Source organism: Psammomys obesus, unplaced genomic scaffold (genome assembly GCF_907164565.1).
Source record: "Psammomys obesus unplaced genomic scaffold, mPsaObe1.curated_primary_1811, whole genome shotgun sequence".
Taxonomy (NCBI): domain Eukaryota; kingdom Metazoa; phylum Chordata; class Mammalia; order Rodentia; family Muridae; genus Psammomys; species Psammomys obesus.
Genome location: NW_026596452.1, coordinates 2,402,714 through 2,426,541, shown reverse-complemented (window position 1 = coordinate 2,426,541; position 23,828 = coordinate 2,402,714). Strand labels below are relative to the sequence as shown.

At 38.2% G+C, this 23,828-nt stretch overlaps 1 protein-coding gene across 1 annotated transcript; it reads right to left on the bottom strand.

Moving 5' to 3' along the window:
• Positions 1-1,613: 1,613 nt before the first annotated feature.
• On the bottom strand, positions 1,614-23,464 carry Fundc1 (FUN14 domain containing 1). The gene is made up of 5 exons (XM_055598266.1): positions 23,316-23,464; positions 22,473-22,629; positions 18,858-18,933; positions 2,759-2,887; positions 1,614-2,103 (listed from the first exon to the last, which is right to left on the bottom strand). Exons 1-5 carry the CDS (start codon positions 23,341-23,343, stop codon positions 2,026-2,028), a joined length of 468 nt encoding a protein of 155 aa, XP_055454241.1. The 5' UTR covers positions 23,344-23,464; the 3' UTR covers positions 1,614-2,025.
• Between the last annotated feature and the right edge of the window lie 364 nt (positions 23,465-23,828).

Sequence of the window (23,828 nt, the reverse complement as noted above, 5' to 3'; positions counted from 1 at the left end):
AAATTAGGAATAGCACTTCCTCTAGATTCAGCTATACCAGTCCTAGGCATATATCCAAACATGCTCAAGTATACAACAAGGACATTTGTTCAACAATGTTTGTAGCAGCCTTATTTATAATAGCCAGAAGCTGGAAACCACCCAGATGCCCCTCAGTTGAGGAATGGATACAGAAATTGTAGTAAATCTCCACAATGGAATATTACTCAGCAATAAAAAAAAAAAAAAAGGAAATCATGAAATCTGTAGGCAAATGGTGGAAACTGGAAAAGATTAACCTAAGTGAGCTATCCCAGAAGCAGAAAGACACACAGGGTATATACTCACTCATAAGTGGATATTAGATATGTAGTATAGGATGAACATACTAAAATCTGTACACCCGAAGAAACTACTCAAGAAGAAGGAATCTGGCTAAGTTGCTCAATCCCCATTCAGAAAGGCAAGGGTGGACATCAGAAGAAGGAGAAAACAGGGAATAGGACAGGAGCCTACCACAGAAGGCCTCTGAAAGTCTCTACCCTGCAGGGTATCTGAGCAGATGCTGAGACTTATAGCCAAACTTTGGGCAGAATGCAGGGAATCTTATGAAAGAAGTAGGAAATAATAAGACCTGGAAAGGACAGGGGCTCCACAAGGAGAGCAACAAAACCAAAAAAATCAGGGCACAGGGATCTTTTCTGAGACTGATACTCTAACTAAGGACCACTCATGGAGATAACCTAGAACCCCTGTATCGATGTAGCCCATGGCAGTTCAGTGTCTAAGTGGGTTCCATAGTAATGGGAACAGGGACTGTCTCTGACATGAACTGATTGGCCTGCTCTTTGATCACCTACCCCTGAGGGGGGAGCAGCCTTACCAGGCCACAGAGGAAGACAATATAGCCACTCCTGATGAGACCTGATAGACTAGGATCAGAAGGAAGGAGAGGTGGGCCTCCCCTATCAGTGTACTTGGGGAGGGATATGGGTAGAGGAGGGGGAGGGAAGGTGGGATTGGGAGGGGATGAGGGAGGGGGCTACAGGGGGCAAACTGAATAAACTAATTAATAAAAAGAAAAAGAAAAAAGAAAACAATCATACTTCAGCTATAATTTTATGACTGCATAGAAAATAAGAGAGTAAGTTCTTCAGACATTAAGTTCATATTATACTATTAAGTATTTTAAAGCAATCCACCTTTTGGTGAAGATGCTAAAATAATGAGTAAAAATTTTCAGAATTAAAATGAGATGTAAAAAAAATAAGATGTATTTAAAAAGTTAATAAAATGTATCAGTGACCAAACATACTCTCAAATTAGTTCTATCAAGGCTATCATGGATAAATAAATCAAACAAACCCAAAAACCTAGAACATACAACAAGACATTTTAAAAACTGTAGAAATTAAGGAAGAAAAGGGGTTTTTAGGCATGTAGTATTTCATAATAAAAGCCTTCTTTAATGTAGAGATTACTACATAAGCAAAATAAACAGGAGGGAAAAACTAAAAATTAATACATCAGAAGAGTTAAATATCTTAATAATTCTGTTGTCGACTTCCACAAAGGGGTAAGATAATTCTTCAGTTTATTGCAAACGCATCTTAAAAAAAAAGTCAGCCACAGTATTAAAGCTATAAGACATTTTTAATTACTGGCACTATACAGTAAAGCACAAAGAACTTTTAAAATAAGACAGGGTAATAATTCATTGGACAGTACACATAATAGCTTTTTCTTACTTCAATGTATCCAGTGATGAAAATCATAGGCTAGTTTCTAAACACATGTAAATAAAAAATAGCAAAAGCCATGGTTTTCTCAAGAATACTATTGTTTACACACCACATAGGTTGTCTTACAGCAGATACTAGCTTGCCAAGCTTCCGGTGACAAAATGCTAAGCTTTTGCATTTGCAATTGTCCAGCTGGTTGTTCCTTACTCTGGAGATTCTGGTGGCATATGCCACTGAGAGATCATCCTGCTGCCACCAGTTCTTTTCTCACTGTTGAATCCACTAAGATAGAGCCTTCAAGTCCTTACGATGCAAGGCCTAGCAAAAAGCCTCCCACAAAGCCACTGGATATCACAATGTTCTGCTTGATAAATTCTGTTGCCTGAAAATCAAAGTGTCAATAAAAATACTCTTAATTATGCTACAGTGTAGATGAAACTTGAAATATTACAGTGCATAAAATAAGACAACAAAAGGACAAATGCACAATTCTGATTATGGACACTCTAAGAGTCCCAAAGGAAAATAGAGGCTAAGGAGAGGGGAATTTTGAAGAAATAGTAGCTAATAAAATTATTTTCTAAGTTATTGCAAATGGATAATGGTAAGTAGTAGATTGTACAGAAGCATGGATGTACAAAATGCCTCTGAATTGTATACTTAATTATAGTAAACTTTATTTTTAACAATAAAAATGCACAAATTTTAAATACCTCTTAATTATTGAACTCAAGATAAATAACATTCCCAATTATTTTCATTTGTTGTTTTTTGATTGTTTGCTGTCTGTTTTGCTTTCTTAAAATTCAGTTTTATTTTGTAGCTCTGGCTTGTAAGCTGTTCTATATTTCACGACAATCCTCCCGACTCAGTCTCTCAAAGTGCTGAGATTATAGGTATGAGTAATTATGCCTGACTCAAACATCATTAAAACAATGCAATCACGAGCCATGTTTTCTACTGAAACCTATTACAAAAAAAAAAAAAAAAAAAAAAAAAAAAAAAAAAACAGAAGGGAAAACTGTTCATTGTCTTACTTCTTCAATTATATTGTTGATTTCAGGTGCTGCTTTATTCGCTCGCTTCTTAATCTGTCTTTTTGCTTTGTTTACATCTTTTTCAACTCTCTTCCAGTCGATCTGCACATAGCCACTGTGACTGGCAACCTGTAAATATTCAATAAAAATTACTATTATCTAAGAAGTAGAAGGCCATTTAGATTTCCAGGAATCCCTGGAGCTTGTAAGTAAGAAACTGTTGCTGACTCACCAATTTAATCATTCAAGAGGCACTGAACAAAGTAGACCTATGACTCCACTCCTCCTAGGTGTGCTTTGGCTCAGTTAGAAAAAAAGACATTTACCATAGTAACTAACTCCTTAGATGTAATGAACACTGGGTTAAGAAAAACATAGTACATGTTGGGAAAGATTTAAAAAGCTGTATTGCAACTATTATAAATGCTTTTATCATACATTTTAGAATAGGGAATCAGCTAAAAAGACAGGTTATACCAAGTATACGACTAATAAAAAATACCTTTTAGTTACATAGATGTGAACTAGCTAGCAGTCAGAAGGTAATCAGTTGACAGGCCATTAAAGAAATCTAAAATAGCCTGATAAAGGTGCTTCACTAGCTCTGAATCTACTTAAGAAGACAATGTGGGGGAAAAGGAAACCTCTGTTCACTGTTGGTGGGATTGCACATTGATGCAGCTCTTTTGAACATCACCATGGAGAATTTTCAAAGAAAAAAAAACTAAACTAAAAATAACTCTACCAATTGATGCAGCTAGACCACTCCCTGGCATATGCCCAAATAACTCGACATCCTACTCCACAGATACTTGTTCAACCATCCTGAGCTATTATGAAGAGTTCCTTGATTCTCTGTTCACAAGAGCTAGGAAATAGAAACAATCTAAAAGTCCTACAACTGGCAAATGGGTAATGAAAATGTAGTATATATATACTTTGGGAAACTATTCAGCTTTAAAGAAAAATGAAATAAATTGCAGGTAGATAGATAAAACTAGAAAATATTATGCTGAATGAGGTAATCCAGACCCAGAGAGACAAACACCACATTTTTTCTCTCATCTGTGGTTTATAGCTTTAAATCTTCAGGTGTGAATATATAACATGGACTAACCACAGAAATCAGTTAAGAAAAAACGGGGTCAAATGTGTGCGGTATGCTAGAGACAGGAATGTGTGTGTATGGTACAACTGATAATTGGGGAGTGGGGAGGGAAGTCAATACAGAACAGGTGGTATGATATAAGAAAAAAATAACACTAAGAATGTTTGCAAAGGCTATAAGGAATATTTACTAAAATGATGTAAAATGCACATTATTATTTATATACACATATATGTGTACTTACACACACACAAAGTTATGTCACTTGGGTTGACAATACTACTCCCAAGAGCAACTGAATGTTGAGCAAAAACTCTAGTACTGGATATGAAAAATACCATTTACCATTGTAGGTTATGAATATTTTAAAAAGTCAACCTTTATACTATGAGTCATGTTGGTGATAAAATAACCAAAAAAAAAAAAAAAAAAAAAAAAAAAAAAAAAAAAAAAAAAAAAAAACAAACTTTAAGTTCACTCACAGAGATGGAGATTCAAGATGGCGGTGCCAGGAGGACAGTGTGTCTGAAGAGCACAAAAGCAGTGTCAGCACAGCGACCAGGAGAATGAACGCTGGGCCCTAAAACACCAGCGATTGTGATTCCCAGGTGAGAGGAAAACCCATGGGAATCAATCGGGAGTGACCTCAGGTCACCCAGTCAATCCCTGAAAAAGGTCCGGAGGACCAGTGGGCACACAACCACCTGCCAAGTGCGGGGGCCCTGAACCGCCAGCCTCGGCCTCCATCCCGGCACAGGATCCTCAGCAGTGGCCCAGAGCTATGACCTCAGTCGCCGAGCAGAGACCTACGGCATGCCGGACACACTGTCGCAGATAGAATTGTGACTGAGTTTCACTCTCCTGAGAAAACCTCACAGGGAATCAGCAGGTCCAAGCTTAGGGCTTTCAGCCAAAAACCCCACACACATGGAAAAGTTCTTGGAAAAAGTTCCAAGGTACCTGCAGGTGCCCAGTCGTCAGCTTGTAGTCACCACTGCCTGTGTGTATTACGCTCCACTCTACACAAAACTGTGGAGCCAAAATACCACAGACAGGGTCTCCCGGTTGGAAGGAAATCCCACAGTGGAGGGTAAACACGATCCAACCTCAGGCCAGGCTCTAGCTCTTGCTGCATGCATGACAGCTGTGCTCACCTGCCACTGATCACAACTTGGTACTGGTTCACAGAACTCCAACCTCAGACTTACAGAAGCCTGGGACCCCCAAGATCAGCCCCCAGATACTGCTCCAAGGGACACCCAGTTATCCATAACTAAACGGACCAAACCCCTGGGCTCCCCGGTCCTTCAAGAGGGCTGTGCCTGGAAAACAGTATAACAACAGCAGCAGCTCACTAAATTCAGAGCAAGAAACAAAGAAATAGGGCAGCTATCTCCAGAAATTCAATGGGTGAGAGGAAAGCCCCCCTGACTAACAAAGACAACAGTCACATCTCAGATCTATATGCCTGAGATGAGCTACGGCAATTCCTGGAAACACCAGCCATTCAGTGACCATACCCAAAATGCGGAGGAGGCCTCTTTCAGGAAAAATCATCTTCTTGACAAGGGGATACTCCCCACCACAGGATTCCAGGAAGCACCAGAAACTAACAGCCAACACCTAAGATAGCCCAGTGGGTAGTGGCCAGCATAAAAGCTCAACCAACAAAAGACAGAGCAAAATGACATCTCCAGAATCTAGTTATCCAGGGGCAAACAGCCCTGGACACCCCAGCATAATGGAAATTCAAGAAGATGACCTTATATCTATGCTTATGAAGAGGATAATAAAGGAAACAAATAAAATGCATAAAGAATTAGAGAAAGATAAAATCAAAGAGATTATGGCCATCCGTAAAGGAATACAGGATTTAAAGACAAACAGATTATAGCCATTCATGGAGAAAAATGGGAAGATGCAGCCAAACAGTTTATAAACTTTAGAGAGGAAATAATTAAATCATTGAAAGAAATAAAAGAAACAGAGGAATATCCAAACAAACAGCTGAAGGAACTAAAGGAAATACAAGAAAATACAGTCAAACAGGTGAAGGAAATCAACAAAAAGATTCAAGATCTGAAGATAGAATTGGAAAAATTAAAAAAAAAAACACAAATGGAAATCATGGAGAGGAAGAACTGAGGAAAGGAAACAGGAACTACAGAGGTAAGCATAACCAATACACTACAAGAGATGAAAGAAAGAATCTCAGGTGTGGAAGATACAATGGAAGAAATCCATGTATCCACCAGGGAAATGTTAAATCCAAAAATTTCCTGACACAGACCATGAAAGAAATCCAAGAAAATATGAAAAGACAAAACTTAAGAATATAAGAATACAGGAAAAAGAAGAGTCCCTGCTCCAAGGCCCAGAAAATATTTTCAACAAATCATAGAAAAAAAATTTCCCCAAATTAAAGGAGAGGCCTATAAGCATACAAGCAGCCTACAGAACACCTAATAAGTTAGACAAGAAAAGAAAATCCTCCCTCCACATAATAATAAACAGTAAGAATACAGAACAAAGAAAATATACTAAAAGCTGCAAGGGAAAAAAGCCAAGTAACATATAATGGCAAACCCATCAGAATCACACCTGACTTCTCAACAGACACTATGAAAAATTTGAAGGGCCTGGACAGATATCATGCAGACCCTAGGAGAACACAGATGTCAGCCCAGGCTACTATATCCAACAAAACACTCAGTCATCATAGATTAGAGAAAGCAAGGTATTCAATGACAAAAACAAATTTAAACAATACCTACCCACAAATCTAGCATTACAAAAGACACTAGAAGGAAAAACAGAACACAGGAAAACAGTCTACATTCAGGAAAACACAGGAAAAAAATAACCTCACTACAGCAAAACTAAAAGTAGACAAGCATACAAACACACTACCATAACCAACAGCAAAATCAAAGCATCTGTCAGCAACCGGTCATTAATCTTCTTTAAAATCAACAGACTCAACTCTCCAATAAAAAGACACAAGACCAACAGAATTGATACGTAAACAAGATCAAACAGTCTGTTGTATACAAGAAATACATCTGAGTCTCAAAGATAGACATTACCTGAGAGTAAAGAGCCGGAACACAGTTTTCCAAGCAAATGGACCCCAGAAGCAAGCAGGAGTAGCCATTCTAATATGTAATGAACTAGATTTTCAACCAAAATTAATCAAAAGACATGGGGAAGGTCATATCATACTCATCAAAGGAAAATTCTACCAAGAAGACATTACAATTGTGAACATCTATGCCCCAAATACAAGGGCACCCACATGTGTGAAAGAAACATTAACAAAACAAAAATCACACATAGATCCCCACACATTAACAGTGGGAGACTTCAACACCAAACTCTCAACAAAGGACAGGTCAACAAAACAAAAATTAAACAAAGAAACAATATCTCTAACAGAGGTCAGGAATCAAATGGACCTAACAGACATATACAGAACATTTTAACCAAATACAAAAGAATTTACCTTCTTCTCAGCACCTCATGGAACCTTCTCCAAAATAGACCATATACTTGGTCACTAAGCAAGCCTCAAGAGATACAAGAAGATTGAAATAATCCCTTATGTCCTATCTAACCACCATGGACTAAAGCTGGACCTCAACAACAACAGAAAGAGCAAAAAGCTTATACACACATGGAAACTGAACAACTTGCTACTCAATGATAGCTGGGTCAGGGAAGAAATAAAGAAAGAAACCAAAGACTTCCTAGACTAGTTCAATGAAAATGAAGGCACAACATACCCAGACTTATGGGACACAAAGAAAGCAGTGCTAAGAAGAAAATTCGTAGCACTAACTGCCTTCAAGAAGAATTTTGAAACATCTTAAACAAGCAACTTAAAGGCTCACCTGAAAGCCTTAAAAAAAGAAGAAACAGAGACACCCTAGAGGAGTAGAGGGCTGGAAATAATCAAACTCCGGGCTGAAATCAATAAATTAGAAACAAATAAAACTATTCAAAGAATCAATGAGACCAAGAGCTGGTTCTTTGAGAAAATCAACCAGATAGAAAAAACATTAGCCAAACTAACTAAACGACAGAGAGATACTATCCAAATCAACAAAATCAGAAATGAAAGGGGGAAACATAACAACAGACACTGAGGAAATCCAAACAATCATTAGGTCTTTCTTCAAAAGCCTATATGCCACAAAATTTGAAAATGTAAATGAAATGGACAATTTCAATCCCACTTGCCAAAGCTGAATCAAGACCAGGTAAATCAATTAAATAGTCCTATATCCCCTAAGGAAAAAGACACTCTCATGAAAAGTCTCCCATCCATAAAAAGCCCAGGCTCAGATGGTTTCAGTGCAGAATTCTACCAGACTTTCAAAGAAGTAACACCAATACTCTTCACACTATTGCAAAATAGAAACAGAAGGAACATTACCAAACTCATTCTATGAAGCCACAGCGACCTTGATATTCAACAGCACAAAGACCCTACAAAGAGAGCTTCAGACCAATCACTCTTATGAACATTGATGCAAAAATACTCAATAAAATACTCGCAAACTGAATCCAAGAACACATCAAAGAGATCATCCATTATGACCAAGTAGATTTCATCCCAAGTATGCAAGAGTGGTTCATTATACAGAAATCCATCAATATAATCCATCATATAAACAAGCTGAAAGAAAAAGATCACATGATAATCTCCTTAGATGCGAAAAAAGCATTTGAAAAATCCAACATCCATTCATGTTTAAAGTCTTAGAGAGATCAGGGATACAACGCACATACCTAAATATAGTAAAGGCAATATACAGCAAGCCTATAGCCAATATCAAACAAAATGGAGAGAAACTTAAATGAATCCCACTGAAATCGGGGAGAAGGCAAGACTGCCCACTCTCTGAATATCTCTTTAACATAGTACTTGAAGTCCTTGCTAGAGCAATAAGACAACTAAAGGAGAAACAAATTGGAAAGAAAGAAGTCAAAGTATCACTATTTGCAGATAATATGGTAGTATACATGAGTGAACCCAAAAATTCTACCAGGGAATTTCTATAGCCAATAAAAACTTTCAGCCAAATGGCTGGATACAAAATCAACTGAAAAAAAAAATCAGTAGCTGTTCTGTATTCAAAAGACCAAAGGGCTGAGAAAGAAATTATGGAAACAACTCTCTTCACAATAGCCACAAAGGACATAAAGTACCTTGGTGTAATTCTAAGCAAGCAAGTCAAAGGCTTGTATGAAAAAAACTTTCAGTCTGAAGAAAGAATTGGAAGATATCAGAAGATGGAATGATCTCCCATGCTCATGGCTTGGCAGGATCAACAAAGTAAAAATGGCCATCTTACCTAAAGCAATCTACAGATTCAGTGCAATTCCCATTAAATTACCAACACAATTCTTTACAGACATTGAAAGAAAAATTCTCAATTTCATATGGAATAACAAGAAACCCAGAATTGCTAAAACAATGCTCTACAATAACATCTTCTGGAGGTATCTCCATCCCTGATCTCAAGCTATACTATAGAGCAACAGTAATAAAAAGTGCATAGTACTGGCATAGAAAAAGAATGGTGGATCAATGGAATCGAACAAAAGACCCAGAAATAAACCCATACACTTATGGACATCTAATTTTTAACAAAGATGCCAAAACCATACAAATGAAAAAAGGTAGCATCTTCAACAAATGGTGCTGGTCTAACTGGATGTCTCCATGTAGAAAAATGCAAACAGACCATTATTTATCACCCTGCACGAAGCTAAAACCCAAGTGGATCAAAGACCTCAATATAAAAACGGACACACTAAACCTGTTAAAAGAAAAAGTGGAGAAGAGCCTTAAACTCATTGGCACAAAAGACAACTTTCTAAACAGAACACCCAAAGCACAGGCTTAAAAGATCAACAATCAATAAATAGGACCTCATTCTCAGAAAAGAACCCTGTGCCCAGATATATTTGGTCCTTGTGGAGCACCTATCCTCTCCAGTTCTTACTAACTCCCACTTCTTTCATATGATTCCCTGCACTCTGCCCAAGGTTTGGTTATGATTCTCAGCATCAGCTTTGACACACTGCTAGGTAGTGTGCTGGTAGGCCCTCTGTGGTAGACTCCTCTTCTGTTTCTTATTTTCTCCTACTTCTTATGTCCATCCCATTTATCTTTCTAAGTGAGGATTGATCATCTTACCCCAGGTCCTCCTTCTTGTTTAGCTTCTTTAGGTGTATAGATTTTAGTATGTTTATCCTATCTTATAGGTCTAGTATCCACTTATAAGTGAGTATATACCGTCTATGTCTTTCTGCTTCTGGGATACCTCACTGAGGATGATCTTTCTAGGTCCCACCACTTGCCTGCAAATTTCATGATTTCTTTGTTTTTAAGTGCTGAGTAGTATTCCATTGTGTAAATGTATCACAATTTTTGTATGTCTGTTGATTGACATCTGGGTTGCTTCCAGATTCTGGCTATTTCAAAAAAAGCTGCTATGAAAATGGTTGAACAAATGTCCTTGTTTTATACTTGAGCATGTTTTGGAAATATGGCTAGGAGTGGTATAACTGGATCTTCTGGTAGTACTATTCCTAATTGTCTGAGAAAACGCCAGATTGATTTCCAAAGTGGTTGTATAACCTAGAACCACTGCTCAGATGTAGCCCTTCGCAGCTCGGTATCCAAAGTGGGTTCCCTAGTAAGGGGAAGAGGGACTGTCTCTGACATGAACTCAGTGGCTTGTTCTTTGACCTCCCCCCCAACCCCTTAGGGATGAGCAGCCTAGCTGGGCCACAGAGGAGGACATTGCAGCCAGTCCTCTTGAGACCTGATAAGCTAGGGTCAAATAGAAGGGGAGGAGGATCTCCCCTATCAGTGGACTTAAAGAGGGGCAGGGAGGAAATGAGGGAGGGAGGGTTGTATTGGGAGTGAATGAGGAAGGGAGATACAGCTGGGATACAAAGTAAATAAACTGTCATTAATATAAAAAAATAAAAATGTAATTAAAAAATTAAAAAAAAATAAAAAATGGGACCTCATGAAACTGAAAAGCTTCCGTAAAGCAAAGGACACTGTCATCAGAACAAAGCGACAGCCTACCAATTGGGAAAGGATCTTCATCAACCCTGTATCTGACAGAGAGCTAATATCCAGAATATATAAAGAACTTAAGAAGTTAAACAGCAACAAATCAAGTAATCCAATTAAAAAATGGGGTACAGAACTAAACAGAGAATTCTCAATAGAGGAATATTGAATGGCAGAGAAACACGTAAATATTCAACACCCTTAGTCATCAGGGAATGTCAAATCAAAATAACCCTGAGATTTCACCCTATACCCATCAGAACAGCTAAGAACAAAAACTCAAGTGTCATCATAGGCTGGAGAGGATGTGGAGAAAGAGGAACCCTACTCCATTGCTGGTGGTGATGTAAACTTGTACAACCACTTTGGAAATTGATCTGATGCTTTCTCAGACAATTAGGAATAGTGCTACCTCAAGACCCAGCTATACTATTCCTATGCATATATCCAAAAGATGTTCAAGTATACAGTAAGGACATTTATTCAACCATGTTTATAGCAGCTTGATTTGTAATAGCCAGAATCTTGGAATAAATCAGATGTCCCTCGGTTGAGGAATGGATACAGAAATTGTGGTACATTTACACAATGGAGTAGTACTCAGCACTTAAAAACAAAGAGATCCTGAAGTTTGCAGGTAAATGGTGGGATCTAGAAATGATCATCCTGAGTGTGGTATCCCAAAAGCAGAAAGACACACATGGTATATATTCACTCATAAGTGGATATTAAACATATAATATAGGATAATCATCTTAAAACCTGCACACCTAAGGAGGACCCTGGGAAGAAGCCCAATCTTCATTCAGAAAGGCAAAAGAGATGGACATCAGAAAAGGGAGAAAACAGGGAACAGGACAGGAACCAATCACAGAGGGCCTCTGACAACTCTACCAAGCAAGGTATCAAAACATATTGTGAGATTCATAGCCAAAATTTAGCAGAGTGTGGGGAATCTTATCATAGAAGGGGGAGATAGAAGAACCTGGAGGGAAGAGGACCTCCACAAGGAAAGCAACAGAACCAAAATCTGGGCACAGAGGTCTTTTCTGAGACTGATACTCCATACAAGGATCATGCATGGAGATAACTTAGAACCCCTGCAAAGAAGTAGCTCAAGGCAGCTCAGTGAACAAGAGGGATCCCCAATAATAAGAACAGGGACCATCTCTGACATGAACTCATGGGCTGGCTCTTTGATGGCCTTCCCCTGAGGGGGGAACAGCCTTACAAGTCCACAGAGGAAGACAAAGAAGCCAGTCCTGATGAGACCTCATAGACTATGGTCAGATGGAAGGGGAAGAGTTCCTCCCCTATCACTGGACTGGGGAAGGGGCACAGGAGAAGAGGAGGGAGGAAAGGTGGGATTGGGAAGGGATGGGGGAGGGAGCTACAGCTGGGACACAAAGTGAATAAACTGTAATTAAGAAAAATTAAAAAAAATAAATAAATTCACCCGCAGAGTGACTGCTTATGTATTCCAACTGTACAACTGAAAAATGGATGCCATCTAATCATACAGATAAAATATATGTTCACAAATGTAATTCTATGTATCCTAAGTACAAAAAATGCATTTGCTACCAAAACCAGTAAATCTACCTTTTTTGAGAAAAGGATTGTTTAGACACTCTGGAAGAAGAATATCACAGCTGCAGGGGGATGATGAGCCTTGAGACAGTTGGGACATCAATGTCTCTCTGGGTTACCCTTCTCAACACCTCCAAGCAATTGAAGCTTTTTCCTGAGCTCTCACCACACCCATGGGCACCCATCCAGTTTGGCCTCAACCACATGACTAAATTTGTTTGCCAATATCTCTCTCTCCCAACTTTAAATCTCTGTATCCCTAGTAACAGATAATGTCATGTAAAAAGATTACTGAGAAATACTGGGTAGATGATAACAAAGACCACGAATAAACACAAAATTTCCAAAGTTGTGTTAACCAAACTGGTTCAAAGAACACTTGAACAAAGTGACTGGGCTACAGAATCCCAGAAGGTCCTATCATGTTTCCTAGTGAGATGGTCTCCACTTGATATGGCTATGACCCACTACCACTGAAGAGACATCCCAGCCTGAACTGAGCAACATGCTTCAGTGCAATGATCAAGGATGAGTTCTCTGTTCCCAGTGAGATTCAAGAACATTAAACATAACAGGCAAGTGCTTCCTCAGAACTGACCATACAGAACCCAATTTAGTCTTGTTCACTTCCAACTTATCTACATAACTATAAAAAATGCAAACCAGCAGACTGGAGGGGAAGTGGGACAATGACCACCACTCTTTGAACTATATTTGACTTTCCTACAGTATTTCAATATTTAATGAAATTAAGTAAAGTGGCTTTATTACAATAAATGTGTCTCCATTAAAAATAAGGAGCTAAGGATATGGCTCAGTGGTACAGTGCTTATGTGGCATACAGGACATCATGGGTTAAATCCCTAGAACCACAAGAATTAAAAAACAAAACAAAATAACAACAACAACAAAAAAACAGCACCAAGCTTTCAGATAAAGATTTGTTTCTGCTTGAAAGCTGTATGAGGGAAATGGGGCTTTCTGTTTGTGAGCCTAACCATAAATGATCCAACTAGCTATTCCACTTGGAAGACTCCCCAACTCCCAATTTCAGGTCTTCAGAAATTTTTTTCTTACCCAGTTATATCTCCCAAAATAAAAGTCTCATTACGGATTTAGTATTATATCAAATTTTAGTGCCTAGTTCTTAATTTGAACAACGATGCATCAAAGGAAGGCACAAAGGAAGGAAGGCTTTTAATATGAAAACAGGAGACCAAAATAAACAAGTAAGGAAGGGGAGGGGCACACTTCGCGGTGGTTAACAACTTGTCTAGAACATTTAATTTGTAACACTGCAAAACAAAACCACCAACCAAACACAAAAATTAGGGAAGTAAAAACAGTAGGAAGAGGTTTTAAAACAAAAGAAGAGCTGAAAATGTAGCTCAGTGAATGGTAAAGCATTTGCCTAAGCAAGGATGTACAGGTCCTGTGTTTGACCCTAATATCATAATTAAAAAAAAAAAAAGCAGGAGGGAGGGAGAAGGGAGGGAAGGAAGAAAATAAGAAAATAAATCAAAATAGGCAGGCAGGCAGGCTGGGAAATTGGATTCGTGGGCAAAGGGTCTGCTATATAAGCATGAAAACTTGAATGTAATCCCTAGTACTGACATGAAAGCAGGATGTGGTGACATACACTTGTAGTGCAAGCAGTAGGGGTGGAGACAGGTGAGTTCTTAGGGCTCAATAGCAAGCCAGTCTAGCAGAAATATCAAACTCCATGTTCAGTGAGAAATCCTGTCTCAGGAAATAAGGTGGCAAGAGAAAGACAACCTCCAGGCGGCATATACACAGACATGAATGAGTAAGCCTACACATATGCATACACCACACAGACATATGGTCACACACAATAAATATGTAAGTAAAGAATAACATGAGCCATGATAAGCAGAGAATACTACACAACTGTAAAAGCTTCCCATGGCTAAATCTAGAACAGTTTGAGCAAGAAAATGGTATTAAACTTTAACCCAAAATATGAAATAAAAAAACTAAGCCCATACTGGTAGAATTTAATAAATGGAAAAATAATAAATTAATAAATAATAAATAATAAATAAATAATAATTAATAAATAAAAACAATAAATTAATAAATGGAAAAGAGACAAGTCTTCAGTTCTTTTTCTATTTCTGAGACAACTCATCATGTTTCCTACACTTGAATTCCTTCATGCATGGTAGACCACTTGAACTAACACTCATTTGTAGCCTATAAAGGCAGTTACTTCAAACAAGCATCTGGCAATTTAAAAAATTTCATCCCCTGCCACTTTTAAGAACCTTTTGTCTTCAATTCAAATTAGACAAAGTATCAGAACACACAACTTCTTCCTATCTTCATGGGTTATATACAAGCGGTTAAAATGGCTTCCATAGATGCTAATTTTCTACTCCACAACAGATATGGGATTCAGGAGGGTCAATATCATATAAATACAGTCTACCACCTGAACCTCTTTAAATAATCATAAATAATTCATAGGAATAAAAAATTTAAGTAAAATAGCTTTAGCTACATGCAGCTCTGTGATAGAATGCTTGTCTAGTATGCATAAGGACTAAGTTGAATTCTCATTATCAATAAATTAATAAAAGACATAACTAAATAGAAATGAAAAACTCAGCTATGAAATTAAGGTGAAGATCTCTACTAGAAAGTAAACCAAAAAGACAGACCTACAAAATAATAAAGATAAGCTATGACAATTAGAAAGCCAGTCCAGGAGATCCATATCATAGGAATTATAGTGGTGGAGCAGTGATGAGAACACACAAAGAGCAGGAACTTGTTAGTAGCTAATATCATAAGTATTTATGAACTAAAAGAGATCATAGTGTGTTAGAACAAGCCCAAAGCAAAGACTATAAACCAGAACACACACACACACACACACACACACACACACACACACACACACACACACACACATAAATCTTCTAAGCATTTCCTGGAAGGTGTGAAGGGGGAAGTCAGGCATTAGAACTGCTTTAGACTTTTATTGGCAACACTGAATTAGGAAGACAACGCAGCAATATCTAAACCCAGCTAAATTATTACTCAAATGTGAAAGAAAATGAAATATTCAGACATGCAAAATCTCAAATATTATGCCACCCATGCTTATTTTCTCTACAAGTAACTTGAAGACGCAATATTGGTAAGATATGTCTCTGGAAAATAAGAAACCAAGACAATGTAAGATACAGGAAACAACCCAAGACAAAGCAAAGGGAACATCGGAATAGTACTGAAAGGGAAATCCCCTGATAATTGATGTATTTAAGGCCTAGAAAACAAACAGGACAGAAGAGCCTGGGACAGCTCTCCCCTGAGCACTGAACAGCCTAGCTAATGCATACTCCCACAAGAAAAGATTCAGACAAAGGAGTACATCAAAAGAAAAAATATCCCAAACTTTTTATAGGAAATAAGGACCCAAACCTTCCCAGTGTTTCTGGTACTTTTTCTGCTTTAAAAATAAAGTGTCTTTTATTATTATTATTATTATTATTATTATTATTATTATTATTATTATTATTATTATTGATTGTATGCTTTTTATTTCTCTATTGGTTTTCAAAAGAGAGAAAGAAGGTATAGAGTTGGATGGGTGTGGAGGTAGAGATAATCTGGAAGGATATGAGAAGGGAAACAAATACATTCAAGAAATTCACTTAACCATAGGTAAGCTTATACAACTATGAAATAAATTCAAGATGGGGCTGGAGGGTATGGGAAAGGGACAGAAGCATTCAGGTATGTAATGTAGGGATAGGTGGAAATAGAACAGGACAACTCAAAAATTAACTGTGACTATTCTATAATGTGATGCCAATAGTGAACTCCTGCAGCAGAAATATCAAAACCTCATCAATCAACTCGGGAAAAAGGTTCTGTGAGAAGTTAAAGCAGTTCCTTCAAGGGAGGGGAAAAATAGGGTCAAAGGAGGCAAAAGATTAATCTGTCAACAGCCCTATACAAGTATCTGTCCCGGAGCTCCACAAAGACCAACAGAGCCAATAAATCTGGGCCCAGAAGGACCTGCAGAGACTGATGCACCAACCAAGGACCATGCATGGAGAGGACCTAGATCCCCTGCTCAGATAGGCAGCTGAGTCACCATGTGGATCCCTAGTAAGGAGAACAGGGGCTGTCTCTGACATAGACTCTGATTCCCCCTCTTTGATCACTTCCCCCTGGTGGTGGTGGTGGTGTGCCAGGCCACAGAGGAAGAGAATGCAAGCAGTCCTAATGAGACTTGATAGCCTGTGGTTAGATGACTGGGGAGGAGGGCTCCTCCTTTCTGAGGACTAGGTGACAGGGACAGAGGGAAGATGGAGGAAGGGTGGGACTGAGAGGGGACTATAATTGGGATGTAAAGTGAATAATTTTTTTATAAAATAAAATAAAATTAAAACAAATATATGTCCCTTATTTACAGGCATATATAACTTTTTTTAAAAGGATGAAATACTCATATATAATTGTCTACTTTCTTAAAGTTAAGCAAGGGTAGTGGAGAAATCTGTAATAGGCTATGCTTTGTTAGTAATAAATACTACTGTTCTCAGACCAGCTTCAAGGTCTATTTTAAGAGAGCAATATGATAACTATCTACTGAAAAACATTTAATATTGTTACTAGCAAAGCTTTATATCCCAACCCAAACTAATACTTATCTCTAATTATAAGCAAATGTTATAAAAGATGGAATTAGCTTAAAAGTCATTTCTTTCTCTGGTTTTTCTTTAAGGTTTCTCCTGTGTTTTCAAGAATAATTATATATGTGGGTGAAAGTGGTTTGATACAGACAGGACCTATGCCCTTCTGCCTTAGAGACTTCAAAATACCAAGCTTGGAAAAGTAGGAAGGAACAATGATAAAATTTGGGTTTGAAGAGTGAATACTGAATAGACGGAAATAGACTTCTGAGAGGCTAATATGCAAAATTATATTAAAATAGGCACACAATTCAATTCTGCTTTAATCTAGTACCCCTTACACTGAAAAGAAATGAAACTCAGTTTTCAAAATACTGGTAGACTGAATATGCCCTTGATTCTATACTAATTAATTTAGATAAAATTCTCTCCTGTAGAAATACTAACATACATCCAAAAGACCAAATTTAGAAATTAATTGCAATATTTTACCTCTTCCACAGGAAATATTACTCATAATACTATTATTAATAGAAAATATAGCCTTAAAACAGCTGGCAAGGAAATGACTTACGTCAGTGCTTAATTCAGTGCTTAATTCAGATAAATACTATCTCTTTGTACTTATGATGACTATGTTGGTGGTCACAGGATCATTGGCTTAGGTACTAAAGTCACATTTTGGTTGCTCTGAACAGCAATCATTTCTTAAATCTGGTATGGCCAACAATAATCTGTATCTTTAAAACAGTTGGTAACATTCATTCCCAGAGACTTTCAATTTTGAGATTTACTATATTTGATATTCCTCAGAAAATGCTATTTTGAGGAAAATACATACCAAACAGACATGAATATAATATCCTCATTCTTTAATAGCAAAGCATTTTGATGCCTGAAAGGGGATGAACAAAATTAAAATTTTAATCCACCTGTCTCAGAAATATGATTGTGGATGAGATTATGGAAATTTTTAAACTTTAATTTTCCACTTTCTGCCTCTTCCTTTCTGTCTTTCCCTCTAAAGTCTCAGTACATAAGTAGATAGTTTCTTCTGTGTTAACCTTGTAGCCTTTTGAATACTGGGATTTCAGGCCTATGCCACCATACCTGGCTCTGTTTCTTCAATTTAAACAAAAAGTCACACAATGTTAATAGGTATTCAGCTCTTGATATAACTAGGCATTAGTTTATGGAAAAACTATAATGTATGCACAGTGTGATCTATGAACCAGACTTGGTTATACAAATCCATAACCATAACCATAGAATCCATAAGCTATTGCCCCAGCTCTATTTGGTTTCCTTTGAATACTATGTCCTGCTTTGGACTTGTGGTCTTCCTGCCTCAGCCTCTCGAGTAGCTGGGATGATGGATATATGCAACCACACCTTTTTTAATAGTTGATATCACATCACACTACACATACATTAGAGAATCAAGAAATATTTTACTTGTTTTCTTTTATGACAGATGCAAGCTTTCAAAACTCATTACGGTTTTTCCACAAACTAATGCCTAAAGGAAAAACTCTACCTTCTATTGAAATAAACAGAAATGAAATGGGTAAATTTAACATTCTCTGTTCTTATGGGCTACCTATATAAGCAGAAGTACGTAAGAGTCTAACATACCTGTAGGAGAAGAAAACCACCACCTACTGCAGTTGCTGCAAGTTTTCCAACCTTCTGGAATAAAAATCCTGCACACCTTTAATGACAGAAATAACAAAAGATGAGAACAATAAGTGATGCACTAAATTTCATCTACATTTTATTGCTTTCCTAATAAAGCTTAATGTCTTCCCATTTCTTTTGATAGTTTCCTTTACCTAGTCAGAAACATTAAGTGTTTTCCTTCAATCATACAGGGTAGTTAAAAATGCACATTCTACATTGTCTGAGATTTGCAGCAAAGTGAAGGATAGAATGGGAAGACATAAAAGGAAAAAAAAAAAAAGAGCAGCTACTGAAACCAATCATGCATACTTGGGTTCATTATACACCTACATTTGTGTAAACTGAAATTTCCCACAGTATGTCATTTGTTTGTTTTGCTTAATGTAGTCTAGGTGTTCCATACATCTGGCCAACAGTAACTCTACCCAAACCAGATCCAACCCAGTTAATTTCAAATGCACCCTCATCTTTATTTGAGCTTTTAATAGCTCAGATTCCTGCCCAGCTCTGCCTATGAAAAGCTTTCCTTTCCTTTATCTATCCTGGAGCTTGCTCTGGAGTCCAGGCTGACCTTGAACTCAGAGTTCCGAATACCTCTGTCTCCTGTGTGCTGTAAATAAAGGCTACTCCTAAAGTGATTAAAGGCATGTACCAGGACTGAAGCTATACTGTTCTTTAATTCTTTTAGGAAGCTTATATGGGTGGGATCTTGCCCTAAACTCACCACTTATTATTAATTCCATTTAACAGCTTTAATCTGGTTATCATCTTAAACACACCATTTAACACCATTACACTTCCTGGTGTCCCTTTAATCCTTGAACCATTTATTTAGTGTGTCAGTCAGTCCACTTTTATGATTACACTGCCCACATTTCACCTAGCTGTATTAAGCTTGTTTTGTCTAATCTAACTTTGAGTGTCTGCCTATACCTCTTGGGCTGACTCACAGTTCCTTCGCTAGTCCAGATCCAAACTGCACAAAAGAATCTGATTTCTAACCCTAGCCTTGTGCACTGAATTAGTATCTCCACCAAATTAGTATCCTTCATGAGACTTTACTTAAAAATAAGGTCATTGTTAATGTAATTAGGTAAGATGAGGTCATACTAGAACACAGTAGGCCTTTAATTCATTATGAGTCATGTCACAGGGACATAAACACAGCCAAAGAAATTGTTGCTGAGGTAATGGTACTATTCTCCATTTGCCACTTCACATTCATCTCAGACTTCCTTCTTCATCTTTGGCTGAAAGGTCTCTATACTCCATGTCTAAACCATTATGTTTTTTGCTTTCTATTCTTTTGTTAAATTTTTTTGGTGTGTGTATGTGAGAAAGAGCATTCATACACATCCAAGCACAAGGTGTATGAGTTGATTTTCTCCAACTCAGGATAGAACTCAGGTCACCAAGCTTAGCATCAAGCCTACCTGCTGAGACATCTTGCCAGCCCTTTCTACTCTTAAGGACATCATTAACTTCATACTGTAATATTGGGATTTTATAACCTTGTTTCTAGATCATGCTCTCAAATCAGAAATAGTCTTCACGACCTCTAGGTCTCTAGCAACCACCTATTCTCACACTAGTTTTCATTTCTTATGATCAAAAACCTACAGCTACCTACAGCTAAATATAATCTCCTTAGGCTATCCTTCATGTCTTGAATTGGTCTGAATTGTTAAGTTGGGTTCAGGCCTATAAACTGTTCTTCTTTTATGCCACAATATCACATCAATGTTATATCTTAAGAAGATTTCAGAAATTTACTACACTGAACCTATACTACAGTCCAAATTATTACAAAAAAATCACCTATGTAGCTGGCAATATCACTCAGAGGTACATTGCTTTCCTGCCAAATTCAAGGCACTGAATTTGACTCCAGAGATAAAAACAAAAACTAAAAAAAAAAAAAAAGAGAAAAAAAATTAAGCCACTTAAATATAAGTGTCCTATTATACAGTTATACAGTTCTGGTCAGAGATGGCTGAGCAGGTAAAGGCATTTGCCATCAAACCTGAAGACCTGAGTTTGATCCCCAAACCCCACATGGTAGGGTTCTTACTCCTACAAGCTGTCCTCTGACCTCCATGTATATACTGGAACACATCTGTGCTTCCTACACAAACAGATCAATGTAAAAAACAAATACCCACCCACAAACTATTACATAGCTCCTGGGTTGAATACTTAGCTAAAACTGATAATCCAAATGTATGTATTCTTATTACCAAGAATGTTTCTCATACAGCAGTTAGTAATTAATAAAGGCAAGTAGTCAAGTCTCCACAATACCCCAGGTTGGATGCTCCACAAGCTGTGTACAACTGCTAGCAGGCATCAGTCACTACGATAAAGCTACCAACTTCTGCTCTGCCTTTAGGTTTTTCAAGAAAACCTTGCAATTATGGGCCTTCTTACCAGCTTTGGTCTATTAAGAAAAAAAATGTTTATTCATCTGAGAATTCTATTTCTCAATTATTTAAAATATCTTTTGGCATTGGGCTTTCGGCCATGACACTCACTAACCATAATTATGAACTGACTTAAGAGGGACAGAGGTATAATCACCCTACAGTGAATCATCTGAAATTTCTCTCCTAACTGCACGTTTTTTCAACAAAGCAGTATTAAAACTGTGACTGTGTGTCATGCAATTCTTCACAATGGCTGCTTTTTGTCTGCTTTAAATTATAAAAGAACATTTACAAGAAGGCATAAGGGAGCATCATTATTCCAAGGTGCATGTATAACACACATGAAGAAATATCATTTACTCATGCCAGTGGAAATATGTGAATACTCTAACACAAGATGAGTTTACCTTAGAATATAAAGAAAAAAAAAAAGCACTTACAACTTAAGCACTTCAAAAATAAAGTCATCAACCTTTTTCAAGAAGTTGAACTGGTTCTGCCACTTGTTAGCTGGTTAATATTTTATCCAAAAAAATAACAGAATTAGAATACATGGTAACAACAGTGTGCAATCACATGGTCTGAGCTGTTGCCTAGTTAAGGGTCATTAACTATTCCTTATTGTACTTCATATTATTGCAGAAAAAGTCATCAGTCCATTAATTCTAATATAGAAGCAATGTTCTCATATCTTCAAAGCACTATCATAATTTGAACTAGCACACAAAAAAATTGAACCTGCTGCATTACCATGAATAACTTTTCCTGAGCATTAATGCTTCTATGTATAAAGCATAGAATCATAGAGGCCAATTTTGCAGTGGGGGTTTTCACAGTTGGTAGAACTAAATGGCAAGTAATGGTTTACTTATAATTATATTGCTACATTTGGAAATTTGATAATGAATCAAAGGAAAGGGAAGGATGGGGGGTGGGGAATGGTGGACCTGCGACAGAGGGAAATTATCAAAATCCAACAAGGAGTGTCTGAAGGTTGATATAAACAATTACGTCAGGGAAAAACCCCAAAGTTGTGCTCTGCTGGAATTAAAAGTGGACAGCCATTGAAGGTGTATAGAGACTGGCTCGTTTACAAAAGGACAATAGCCAGGTTCCCAATGAAATTTAATGAAAAAGATGTTCTCACCAGCCAGTCACACCACCCATTACAATCTGGGTAGCTACTGAGTATTTTTCTACCATAGGTCCGGAACTGTAGCCAAATACTCGATTCCACCAGTGGTGTCTTCTTGCATACTCAGTTAAATCCAGCACTTCATAAGATTCGTCATCGCTTTCATAGTCTTTAAAATACAAAATGGAAAAAAATAAATTGAATCAATCTACAGCCAGAAAAAGCTCACAAATTGTTTTCGTAAAACCTATAACAACTTGCTGTTATGTCTGGCCTACAACTAAAAACGTCCAGATGGAAACGACTCAGCGTGATTAACTCAATCCCTGATACTAGGGCCTCAAGAGAAAAGGGCCTAGCAAAAGCATCCCCATTTCCTTTCCAAAGGCAGAGGGACACGCAGCTAGGGGCCAGTTGAATTACAAAGCAGTGGGCGGTCGCCCGCCCAATCAGAATAAGGTCAGAGCAGAACGCATTTCCATCCGTGGGAAAAGGGGAGAGGGGCTGTTCCTCCCATGAAAGGACAAGTCAGGGACCCAGCAAGAGGAAATCAGAGCAGGAATAAAATGCAACCCACCGATCAACCCACCAAACTCCCTACAGCTGAAAGATGGAGAAGGGCTCGAGGTGGGGGCAGGGCAGGGTCTGGCCCTGGTAGGTGTGGGGGATCACGCTAAATTCCACAAAGAGGGAAGGGAGACATCTGGTTCGGAGGGGGTTTCTCAAAGGGGCTGTGTAGCGACCCTGCCCCAGAAAAAAAAAAAAAAAATGGAAGGGAAGGGAGCAGCACCGTAGTAACAAGGTCGAGAGCTGTGGGCCGCGACCCAGAGACTACTTCGGGCCCTGGCTGCTCACCTTGGGGAGGGGGGTTCCGGGACGCCATGATACCGCCGGCGGCCAGTTCGGGGTGGGCCCCTCCCGCCCTCCTCTCCCCAACAATTTAAAGGGCGCTCTAGGCCGAAGTGGAAGTCTATGGTCTCTCCTTTTCCTCAGCCTCCTCCTCCAACACAAGCTTGTCACCGCCCACTTTTCCCAGCATAGGGCTTTCAGCGCTTTACGCTATGCGGCAAGGATCGGTATTAGGGGCGGAATAGTTGGGGCCTTGCCCTGTGAGGGCTTATGGGAGATGTAGTCCTGTGCTCTTCTCCACTGTGGCCTGGCCATCCCCCGCAGCCCCTTTTACAGTTTCCGGCATATTATTATTTTTTTAAACTGATGGAATGGATGGAGAAATAGCGCAGGTTTTTACAACAGGATAGCCAGTTTGGTGCCGACAAACTGTCCTTAACCAATATTTAGTCAGGATGCCCCTCTGAAGCCTATCTTTGGCCTCCAGTTGTTGCAAGAATCATGTTGACTTTAATAAAA

What these genes read in the sequence shown, in the direction of transcription:
- Fundc1 (XM_055598266.1), bottom strand. Translation starts at nt 23,343, where the DNA reads ATGGCGTCCCGGAACCCCCCTCCCCAAG. An exon ending in GTGGTTTTCTTCTCCTACAG is followed by an intron (nt 2,888 to 18,857) that starts GTATGTTAGACT and finishes GAATATTTACAG; the next exon opens with GTTGCCAGTCACAGTGGCTA. An exon ending in TCAACAATATAATTGAAGAA is followed by an intron (nt 2,104 to 2,758) that starts GTAAGACAATGA and finishes TTTGATTTTCAG; the next exon opens with GCAACAGAATTTATCAAGCA.